We start from the raw sequence: 12,048 nt of genomic DNA on the forward strand, positions 1-12,048 counted from the left end.
TCTGATTTTTTAGGACGTAACTAAGAGCTAACAATATATTTCCTCACTCAAGATCTTCTACTGACTTGATCGTCAGAGGTACAATCGGAGAATCCAACAGTACCTTCTTACGAGTTCTTTCGTGTGAAGGGAAGAACAACAAGCCCCAGAACCATTTATCAGAAGGAGTTAAAGGACCCCAATCACTCCACAAACTCTTGGATAACCCCCTGTTTGATAACTGACATCAACAAATACCCTATGGTTTTTTAAATCTGTAATGAAATACCAGTAAGTTTACATAACTGAGGGTATTTAAGTGCAACTTTAAAAAACTTTAAGTATATAAGGTCTGCAAAAACAAGTGAGAGTATATAAATGCATGTTATTAAAAGTTTAAATACATAAGTGCTAAAAAAAATTGAGAGTATATAAGTGCAAAGTAGGGGAAGTACTATAGGGCATCTAAGTGCAATTAAGTCAAAACAAAACTACGCTTTTATTTAATTCACGATTGAAATGTTTTCATTTCTTGTGATCATAATCGGCCCCTTTATACCCGCTTTCTCGCTCATCTCCTTCTTCATTAGCTATTGTAAACACTAAATTATAATTGGAAGTATAATTTTGAAAGACTTATTATATGATGATGATGTTGTGCGCAGCGGAAATTTCGGCAGAGTTTTTGGTGCACAATAAGAGAGAAAGATCGATAATAAGAATTAAACGAGCCTCCAAATTGATCTACTCCTCCAACCAAACCCTAGATCTGGAATCTGGGCTCTGATACCATTACTTGTTGTGCGCAGCGGAAATTTCGGCAGAGTTTTTGGTGCACAATAAGAGAGAAAGATCGATAATAAGAATTCCCGTCTCACCGAGGAGACAAGAATCTGAAGCGGATATCTCAACCAAGTGAGATATCGGCTCTTCCTCTCATCAGTTCTAGGACTGACCTGTCGAGGGATCCTAAAACTATTACAATGGCCACAAACTCAAACAAACCAATTTTACGTGGTTCGGCAAACTGCCTACGTCCACGGGGCAAGGAGGGGAAGATCTACTATTAGAGAGGAGAATACAAATAGGGTTTACAATCTCTCAAACTAAACCCTCAAACAATTTCTCAATCTCTCACACAAATATCCTCACAAAAGCTACACAAATCCCCTGAGATTTTTCTCCAAAGTCTGCGCTGCCGATTCTTCTCTGCACCCAGCCGCCAAAAGGTTTTCTCTCTTCTGCGATTTTTCTTTTGCGCCTGCTCCAAAGCCGCAGCTACCTCTCAATTGCACCTGCTTCTTTCTCCAAAAGCCAACTTCTCACGAAACCCTAGGAACTCTATTTATAGCAGCAGAATTTATGAATCGGGTGGACCTGTTCACACGAAAAGAAGCAGAAGGAAAAAGGTTTGTGGCCCCCACAAGTGATCTTCATGTGTTTTTGTTGACTGTGCTCTTCACGAGAAAAACAAGGCTTGTGGCCCACCACACGTCCTTCCAACAATTCTCCACCTCGGTGAAGTTTTCTCAAAACTGAGCTGACACCGACCAAATCAAATATCTCACTTGTTGTGTCCAGTACACCGTGAAACAATTCACGACAACAGACTCAATCCATAACAAGTCGAGAACCCAAATGAGAATGCAAACACTCTCCAAATGTCGGTATTAACTCACCAAATCGATCTCACCCCCACCAAAATCCAACCCGGCTGCATCATAAAGATTGTCCAAACCCGGCTGCATCGTAAAGACTGCCTACGTATCCTCTTGCCCAAGGAATCAAGCCGAACGTAGTTCACCCAAATGGCCGCGAACGACCTCAATCCAATAGAAGAGTTCGCAACCCTTCTCCAATATCATCAACTCTGTGGCTGATAGCACCTCCAATGGCCTCAAACACCTCCACCCGAGGTGAACCAATGGCCATATCCAAACTATGTCTGTCAGCTGCACTCGAATCAAAACCCAACTCATCATCTGCATCCGAATCCAAATGACTTCCACACTGTGTCACCTCAGCTGGAATCCCAACCAATGCAGAATGACCTGGAGTATGTGGGAAAATCCCTACCCGATGTGGAGTAGCATCAGTCTCCACCCTGCTGAGAGTCAATTGACTTCCTCATCGAAGCTTCAACCAAAGTGACACTACCAGACCTATCTTCCAATGGAGTTTTACCTCCAATCACAGCAGTTGACAACTCTTTAATAGGATGACCCAAATATGTCGAAGCCTCTGTCCAGAAACTCTTCTGCAAACCATTGCTCGACCACAAACACCGATCCTCCTCCAGCAAGGCACGGTTCTCCAAATTTGTCACCCTATCTAGTTGCCCCAAGATTTCCTTTCCAACGAAGTGTCTCGAAATGCCATGATCTCGGCTCCAATACAGAAACAGGTCCATCTTGTACCTCCCACCAGAATGGAGTACCTTCACCTTTCTGTCTATTACACACTTCTTCAATTTGTTGGATACTACTAGGACTTTCTCCAAAGGGGATTTGGTTGCAACCCAAACACGCCTAGAACAGTCACCAACAAAGGAAACCAAACGCCTATTACCTCCCAATGATGCCCCCTTAGAAGGCCCCCAAACATCCACGTGAACTCCTTTAGAACGACCATTAGCACGGTGAATAGAGGTGCCACACTTCACCTCGGTCTTCTTGCTCACATCAACATGTTCACTGGACTTCAAACTGCAGGTCTTCGCACCCTCTTTCAATCTATGCGAGGAATCAATACTGGAATGGCCAAGCCCCAAATGCCACAGTCTAGTCGAATCAACAGAAGTCGTCAGCTCTCCACCTGTCACTATACCTCCAGTCAAGTAATACATGTTATTCCTCCTGACCCCTTTCATCACATCCGAGAGTCTTCCACGATCTCGAGAACCATGTCCTCAACAAAACCTTCAGACCCTCTCCAACCAAAGCTCCAATCGAGATCAAGTTCTTCCTCAAAGAAGAACATATCTCACATCGTTTAACTCTCTAACAGTCCCGTCAAACATCTTATGCGAATTCTTCCTATCAAAGGATTTGGCATGCACGGTTATCAGCCATGTACACCACACCATATCCACCAGCTTCTCAAAACTGGAGAACCATTCCTTCTAGGCACACATGATAGGTCGCACCACTATCCAACATCCATTCAGATTCCTCCGAATAGCTATCTGTAGGACTGATAGAAAGCGAATAAATAGAAGAGTCAGAATTATTACATCCGATACGATGTTTGCTTCTGATGATGGTTGCTTCCTTTTTCCCTTCTGTTTATTCTTCATCCATTCGTCGAGCTTTGGCAATCTTTCTTCCAATGACCAGCCTCCTTGCACCAAGCACACTGATCTTTTCCAATTGTAGGATGCCCTACTCTAGACTGTACTTCCAATTCTCGGTTTGGACCCTTCCTCTTGCGACCAACGCCTCCGTACCGCTCAACCGAAGCCTCCTTATCCTTCTTTCGAAGCTGATAATTCACAAAGTCAGCGGTGACCTCACTATACGAAAGTGATGCTTCCCATTAATCAGAGTAAGAACGAATTCTCATATTCCTCGTCGGGCAAAGGAAACTCAACAACAGCAACGCTTGTCCTCATCTTAATCTTGACATCCACATTCGCCAAATCCGCCAAAGAAGCTTTGTGTAGTGGTTCATGTGATCTCTAATGGAGGTTCCCTTCTTCAACTGGAAACGATAAAGTCTCCTCTTCAAATGCAAGCGATTTTCCACACTCTTGGTCAAATACTTGCTTTCGAGAATCTCCCAATCTTCTTCGCAGAAGTCTCATTTCATCACATCATATTTTAGATCTTGAGTCAAACAAGACCTAATCACACCACACGCCGTTCGATTCATCTTCTTCCAAAACCTTCTCTTCAATCTCATCTGGCTTGCCATCTAACTCCAATGTATCCTCCAAATTCTGCGCATTCAGCGCATCCAAAACCTCGCATCTCCATATCCAAAGTTGTTTGTGCCATTAAATTTCTGCCACATCTATCTTCATAGAGTGGATATTCAGACTTTGAATGGTCTTCGCGCCAGAAAGCACCGCCCTCGCACCCGAAGCACTTTCTTTCCCGCGACATCTTACGCCACCAACGAACGTAAGAATAGATCCAAAACTGAAAAGATAAGAGTCTTTACCAAAAAGATCCCACTTTATCACCACAAAGCCCTAAACGAGCCTCCAAATTGATCCTACTCTCCAACCAAAACCTAGATCTGAATCTGGCTCTTGTCCATTAACTTTGTTCGTGCGCAGGGCGGAAACTTTCGCCCGGCATAGGGGTTTTTGCAGTGCCACAATAAGAGAGAAAGATCGATAAATAAAGAATCCCGTCTCACCCGAGGAGACAAGAATCTGAAGCCGGATATCTCAACCAAGTGAGATATCGGCTCTTCCTCTCATCAGTTCTAGGACTGACCTGTCGAGGGATCCTAAAACTATTACAATGGCCACAAACTCAAACAAACCAATTTTACGTGGTTCGGCAAACTGCCTACGTCCACGGGGCAAGGAGGGGAAGATCTACTATTAGAGAGGAGAATACAAATAGGGTTTACAATCTCTCAAACTAAACCCTCAAACAATTTCTCAATCTCTCACACAAATATCCTCACAAAAGCTACACAAATCCCCTGAGATTTTTCTCCAAAGTCTGCGCTGCCGATTCTTCTCTGCACCCAGCCGCCAAAAGGTTTTCTCTCTTCTGCGATTTTTCTTTTGCGCCTGCTCCAAAGCCGCAGCTACCTCTCAATTGCACCTGCTTCTTTCTCCAAAAGCCAACTTCTCACGAAACCCTAGGAACTCTATTTATAGCAGCAGAATTTATGAATCGGGTGGACCTGTTCACACGAAAAGAAGCAGAAGGAAAAAGGTTTGTGGCCCCCACAAGTGATCTTCATGTGTTTTTGTTGACTGTGCTCTTCACGAGAAAAACAAGGCTTGTGGCCCACCACACGTCCTTCCAACAGATGATGTTGAGATACTAATTAATTGTGCTAACAAAATTATATATTATTATATTTGATTATTTTTTGGATGGTCTTGTCAAAGTTTCTGATTTGCCACAGTATCTAATTGTAATATACCCTATTTTAAATATAGTTTTTATACTTGATAGACTCGAACCAGTGATTCACAGGTTTTCCATACATATATAGCGCGCCACTCTCTATTGGTAATTTTCATATTTAATTGTTTAATCAACCAATCAGATTATGAATATCACTGCTAGAAAGGAACGCAAATATAAACATTATCATGTCATTCTTTAGCTACTTAATGCAGAACTGTTTTATTCATTTCTTCTTAATGTGCGAAGTTGTTCAGAATCCTAAATCCCCTCGTGAACCGTGAATTAGATCGGTTTGGCTTGTAGCATTTGGATCCTTAGATTCTTCACTACTTATTACAAGATAGGAATAATTAACAATTTACTCTATATATTTTGCACGAAAACAGGAAAACAAAAACAAAATCTCAGTTTTAATGAGTGTTATGGTGCTTTCGCTGGTCCGAATATAATTCGACGCCAATAGCACTTTTTATGTGGTGCCTCAATCAATTTGGTGGCCAGAGACCAATAAATTCAAATTTCCCTCATGTCGACTTGAGAGGCGGTACCAGTCGATCTCCTTTATCAAAGACGACTCACCAGGAGTCTACTCGACCATTTGACTAACGCCTCACGAGGACGACTCGAAAGGCTTTACTTCTCGGCGAAGTTAGAGGATAACTTTTGTTTCGAGCTTATCCTTGCTGACAACGTGTCCATGTCGCATTTAATGTTTAGCAGACATCACCATGTCTCTAGCCTCAACAGTCTTTATGACTCATCGGACCACGTGGGCCACCGTCATACTCTCTCTCACTTCTCATTTAATGCTGTGGATCTTCTCTCCAGTCGCCAACCGACACCTGTAAAGCAGAGGCTGACTCAGCCGTCAGCCCGCACTTTGCCACCGTCCTCATGTGCTCGATCGAAGTGACTAATCTACCCCTTATGCACAAAGTATAAATACATGTACTTTTCTAACATGAAGGGGGTTCACAAATCTAATCCTATTAAGCATACACTGCACACTTACAAGAACACGGTTCTTCCTTTACCCTACAAAAGAGATCAACTAAATTGATCATTAGAGGTACAACGGAGGAACCAATCCCCGCCCTCTCACGAATTTCTGTATGTGTAGATTGCTGAGCACCCCCACTCAAGAACCAGTCATAAAATCAGAGAAGAAAACAGCCCCTCTTCAGTACTGAACAAACCGATTCTAGCTTGGATTAAATTGTGTGATCATATTAACCATCAACAATAAGAATGTATCAAACAGACAACGGAAGAGCCATGTAGAGTCCAATAATGTCACAAGACGGCACTGTCTTGTCTATTTTATGCATGTTTTTATCTATTTATTATCGAGGACACCACTAGAATTAACGCTGAAAGAGCTAAAGTTTTATACTTATCAATGTAGATTTTAAATACAACTATAATAGGTTATGTTGGGACACCACTGAGACATAAGTCTAGCTCCTCCACCACAAATAGATACAGGTCCGTGATATTAAATTTGTACTAAATTGATTTAAAATTTTAAATCATTAAACTTTGACATTCGTGTATGAATTCACTACCTGATATTTTTTTTCGTGTACATTTACTATTGAGACCTATCGGATATTTTTTTATACTAGTTTAAAACGAATCCAACAATATATAATTGAATATGACTAGCGCATTTTTTGTTTAATCAAAGGTAGTACACTTGGATCTTTGAGTGCAATTTTGTTCCAAGTGCCTTAATTTTGTGCACATCCTACAAGGTTAAACCTGAGTGAGTCTTCACCGAAATTATTAAGCAAAGGTCTCTATATAAACTACACTAATTTACTCGTCTCCCCTCAACTCTCAAGGATAAAGAGATGGGAATTTTCGGTTAAAACAAATGAGATCCTTGTCCCCAAGCTAAGCTCTCCACATGGGTTGTTCTTATTATTTTAGACAACAAATCTTGTAGGTTAGATCGCAGTTTTCATCCGCCATCACAATTAATAGGATAGACAGCCAAGCCCGACGTTGATTAATTAAGTAAAAAGCCTTGTATTATTTTTCTTTAAACAACGCTCGTAAAGGCTTCTGCTTTTCCTAGAGAAAGGTTTTGAAAATGGTTGAAAGGTTTAGAACATCAATGATTTAATTTTAAGTTAAATATTTCATAGGATCCTTTGCATGGTGTACAATATTTATAGGTTTTTCCATCATGGATATTGTTTGCATACGTACAAGTTGGTCTGGACTCAAATATTCATCATGATACCTGTTACTCTATTAGTCACGTGAAGCCATTGAAAGAGTCAAGACTTGGTCCTACGTACCAAGGAGAAAAAGTTGATTTCGCAATCGATGTGTACCTTATATATTTAATAATAATAAAACATATTTTTTTTATCTTCTACTAGACCAATTCGCGTTCGTGTGCACAAATATTGGCCAGTTGATGTGTACTGGGAATAAAGGAAGTCTTGAAAACTTTCAGGAGCCTAGCAATCTTCCGTGATGCTCATAAGAGCTAGAGCATGTTTCGCGACTTTAGATTATAATCCATATGGCTTATAATCCACAAATGAATTATAAGTCAAAATGTTTAGTAACTTTAGTAGATTATAATTTATTTTTAATTGTGAAGTGTTTGGTGAATAGCTGGCTCGAAATGAGCAAAAATCATTTAATGAGTAGGGCTTAGAATTTTATGAAATTATGAGGGGTTTTATTGGTCTTTTCCTTGGTCAAACGTTGTAGCTTATAGGCCCCAAAAAATAAGTTATAGTACTCTAGCTTATTTTTTAGTGGCTTATAAGTCAAAATAAGCCATTTGCCAAATTCATCAAAGTGGCTTATACGCTTTCCAAACATGCTCTGAGACGATCAATTTCCATGTCGATGCCGTGTAGGGGTGCATTCGGTCCAGATACGGTTCGGATATTATGCTTACCATATCCATATCTGGTTATTCATCTCGGATACGGATATGGATATATCTCAGTAAGGAAAATTTATAACCATATGCACTAAAATCGGATATGGTTACGAATATACATGCGGATATGCGTATGGATACAAAATAGATATGAGAAAAGTAGATAGTATTGAGAAAAATATAGTTCATGTGATACAAAAGAGTTCGCTGATATCTTCATTATAACTGAAAAGTTAAGATTAGACATCTTGATCGTCAAAATTAACCACAAATTCATAATCTAAGAATCGAAACCATCGTAAGAGTATGACTAATAGGTATTCAGATATTTTGGATACGGATACGGATATTTCATTACAAAACCATATCCGTAAACATATCCTATCGGTTATAAATTTGAGTAACCATATACGTATTCTAACAAATACGGTTACGGATATTTCCTTGGATAAAGATACGGTTTAGCACCCCTAATGCCATGCCAATTACTTGAGTGAGCAAGGAGAAGGCCCAAAAGAAGAGCGTGGCTTCCCCACTTAACGGGAGTTGATGAGGTAATCCTAGTGGAGAAAAATACCCAAAAAGAGAAAAGGCTCGTGAGCAGACAGTATCAGGCTACAGGCCCATCTGTAGTCCTGGGCTGCTTTCGGATCTATCAAACAGAAGAGGTAAATGAGACCCGACCCGTTTCAATTCTACTCCCTGCGTAAAAAAGGGGCGGCAAACATTCCCCTTTGGAGCTCAGAAGCCATGAGCGATCGTGAAGAGTCTCCCGATTGGTTACGAGAATTCCAGGTCTTTCTTCATTCAACGATTTCATTTCCGTTTATTTTAATTCTTTTATTTTCTCAGAGTTGTTAGCAGCAAAAATTTGAAATTTAACTGTTAAATGCTACAAGCTACAGTTAGTTAATGTGATCATAAAAGTTCATTCCTAAGACACAAATTTCTCAATGTTTAGTTTCTGAAATAATTAGGGTCTAACCTCATTGTCCTGGATTTCAATTTAGTTGCATCAGTTACTGCTTCTATGATCGTGTTGGTATCAGAAGTATGTTGCTCATTAAACCCTACTTTGGGGGTTTTGGAATCGTGTAATCAAAATGGGGGGAAAGTTTATATCCTGTCTTCGTACAAATTCTCATGCTTTTAAAACTCTAATCAGAACTTTCTTTCAGACAACTCTGATCAGTATTAGAGATTTTGATATTTTTGGTAGGTTACATCTGAAAGTCATTATTTATAACTGTATAATCTTAGGGGTGCAAAAAAATATCGATACGGATATGGTTAAACCATATCTATATCCGATAGAATATAGTTACAGATATGGATATGTAGTGAAATATCCAGATCAGTATCCAAAATTATCCAAATATATGTTGGTCATATAGTTACAATTCTTTTAATCCTCAAATTGATGTATTTGAGGTTAATTTTGTTGATCAAAAGATCAAATCTTAGTTTATCTAATATAATGAACATATTAATAAACTTTCTTGTATGACATGAACTATATTTTTTCCAATATTTATGATTTTCTTACATCCGTTTTGTATCCGCATGTATATCCCTATCGGTATCCAATTTTTGTGGACGTGGATATGAGTTTTTCTTCCCGGAACATATCCATATCCATATGCATATCCGTGATTTTTAAGTGGATATGGATATAGTAAGCATCATATCCGAGCCGTATCCAAACCGTTAACATCCCTTTATGGGCTCCTGTCAAAATTTTGTTCTAATACTCAAGTTGTTTCTGTCTAGACAAGTGATTATGTTTTATTATGCAAGGTTCATGACTAGAATGCTAACTAGAGTTTTCTCTTCGTCTAGAATTTGAAATTTCAGATGACCACTTTGAGGTTATGTTATGAATTCCTACTGTTGCTTTTATCTCTTATTTTGTATCTACGGCTGGTGACTCTTAGTACATTCCGCTAACAAGTTGTTTGCACCATTCAGTGCATTCTTCTTCTTTGATGTTCAATTAAACTGTGAAAGTTTTGGATTCAAAGTTATCTTTGATAGTTATTACATTTATTAGAAGACCTATAGGCTTGTGTCATAACCTTAGGACACTACAGTTGATAAGTAATGTCAATTTGATTCTAATGCGAGGGTATAATTCTACAAAACAGGCACCGACCCAGAATGTTGTTACACTATCTTCGGCTTCCGATTCGTCACCAGAAGTTAGCCCAAGAGGGTCTCGAGACTCTGATCACTCCGATCATGAAGAACCAGATACTCGCAAGGAGAATCAGGATGCGATTCAAATTGACAGTGGAGAAGACACTCCAGTAATTAAGGCCATAAAGTCAAAGCCCCTGAAAATTAAAAAGGACCACGATGTAGAAGAAGGTAAACAAACAGGCGAGATAATGCATTTAAGCAGGACATGTTTTAGCCTGAATATCCATTTTGCCCTTTTTCAGTAATCAACTATATTTCATATGTTCATTTCACAGATGCATTTGATGCCCATAATGAGGAACCTGTGGAGGAAGATATAAGCGAGAAAACGGCTGGACCTTCGGTGAGATAAAATTGGCTACTGTTTCATGACTTAATTGCTTACACTTGTCACATCTTTGGTTAACTTTAAATCTTTGTCTCTTCTGCTCCTACTGCATCAAGTAACAACCTAATGGTCATTGCCCTAATTGGGATTTCTCTATATACCGAAACTAGTCACCCAGGTGAAGATATAACACTTCCCATGGCTTGATAAGTATTTCAGAGTTTATGGTGGTGATAGGAACCAAAACAACGTGTGTCCAATTTGATGACATACATTTTGTATTTATTGTTTTATCATATTGTTTCTTTCTTTTAGTTGTTCCCCTTTTTTGTTTCCCCTACCTATCATTTCTCCATTAATTTGTATGAAAAATATTTTCTTTCTGATGGTTTGCTCGTTATCATGTCCTTTAGGTCTCTTCAAGATTGCCTCTCATGTTTCGTGAAAAAGTTCATCGTTCGAAGGTAAGTCCTTGATATTTCTTTGCTAGTTATATATACCGGCTGATATACCCACCTTTTTTCATGAAAATGAATAATATCTTTTTATTTTTTTAATTGAATGTCTTCCTTAGCAGATTGTTTTTAAATATCCTCGGCATGGCCCAATATATCGCCTGATATATCGCCCGATATATCCTTTTACAGCGCTTACCACAACCGATATGATCTCTAAATATCCTTTATCGTTTTTTGGCTACTTTGAGCGATATATCCGTAATATGACCGATTTATTAGCTGATATGTTGGCCGATATATCTGTTTATATGGCTTGTTGAAAAACAGAATACTGTGTTTGACAATTTTGGGTGAGGCATCATGATTTTCCCATTTTATCAAATGACATTTTGGCCAAAAAAATCAGACAAAATGTTGCAGTGTTGATCTGTACTTTTATTTGTTTTACAAGATTGATTAATGATCCTAAACGTATATTATTTATAGTTTGTATGCTTAGATTTCATTAATTATGTTAATATTACATTTTAGTGCATTATACTATATATGCAAACACTCGTTATGGCATTCCAATATTTACCACATATCCCTGATATTTCCAGATATCCGCAATCCTATATGAATTTTGGCCATCCGATATTTTCTCGACATCCGGTATTTAAAACCATAAGCAGTTGTACACCAATTGCACATTTACAAATTTGACATTGACTTTGCCCTATTTGCCAGCTACCTCCCAGTTATGATGGACAAACTTTGAAAAAAAAATCTATGCTCCCAACAATACTTCTGCTTTTACTCCTGACTTTTGGATACCGAAATGGGATCCTATTTATTTCACAAAGAAAGGTGGCAGCAGAATTTGATTAATTTCACCAGAATAATCTTATGAACACTGCATCTTTAGTGGATAGAAACATGTTTGATTTGCTAAACATAACATAGTTATAACCCCTATGTAGATGGGACCAAGCATGGGAGACAGTTCTCTTTTTAATTAGTCATGGGACACTGGAAATTTTTCACAACAAGAACTAAGATGTACTCTGGACGTATTTTCTTTCATCATGTCCTTCCCCT

At 38.9% G+C, this 12,048-nt stretch overlaps 1 protein-coding gene across 1 annotated transcript in view; it reads left to right on the forward strand.

Annotated features, from left to right (window-relative positions):
- LOC109840357 (DNA-binding protein BIN4) overlaps positions 8,683 to 12,048 on the forward strand; it is a 12,609-nt gene continuing 9,243 nt past the window's right edge. The window contains exons 1-4 of the mRNA XM_020408973.1: positions 8,683 to 8,778; positions 10,128 to 10,350; positions 10,458 to 10,525; positions 10,924 to 10,974. Of these exons, the coding sequence (XP_020264562.1) occupies positions 8,734 to 8,778; positions 10,128 to 10,350; positions 10,458 to 10,525; positions 10,924 to 10,974 (387 nt within the window). The 5' untranslated portion in view covers positions 8,683 to 8,733. The remainder of the gene's footprint in view (positions 8,779 to 10,127; positions 10,351 to 10,457; positions 10,526 to 10,923; positions 10,975 to 12,048) is intronic.

Source organism: Asparagus officinalis, chromosome 5 (assembly GCF_001876935.1).
Source record: "Asparagus officinalis chromosome 5, Aspof.V1, whole genome shotgun sequence".
In the NCBI taxonomy this organism is placed as follows: Eukaryota; Viridiplantae; Streptophyta; class Magnoliopsida; order Asparagales; family Asparagaceae; genus Asparagus; species Asparagus officinalis.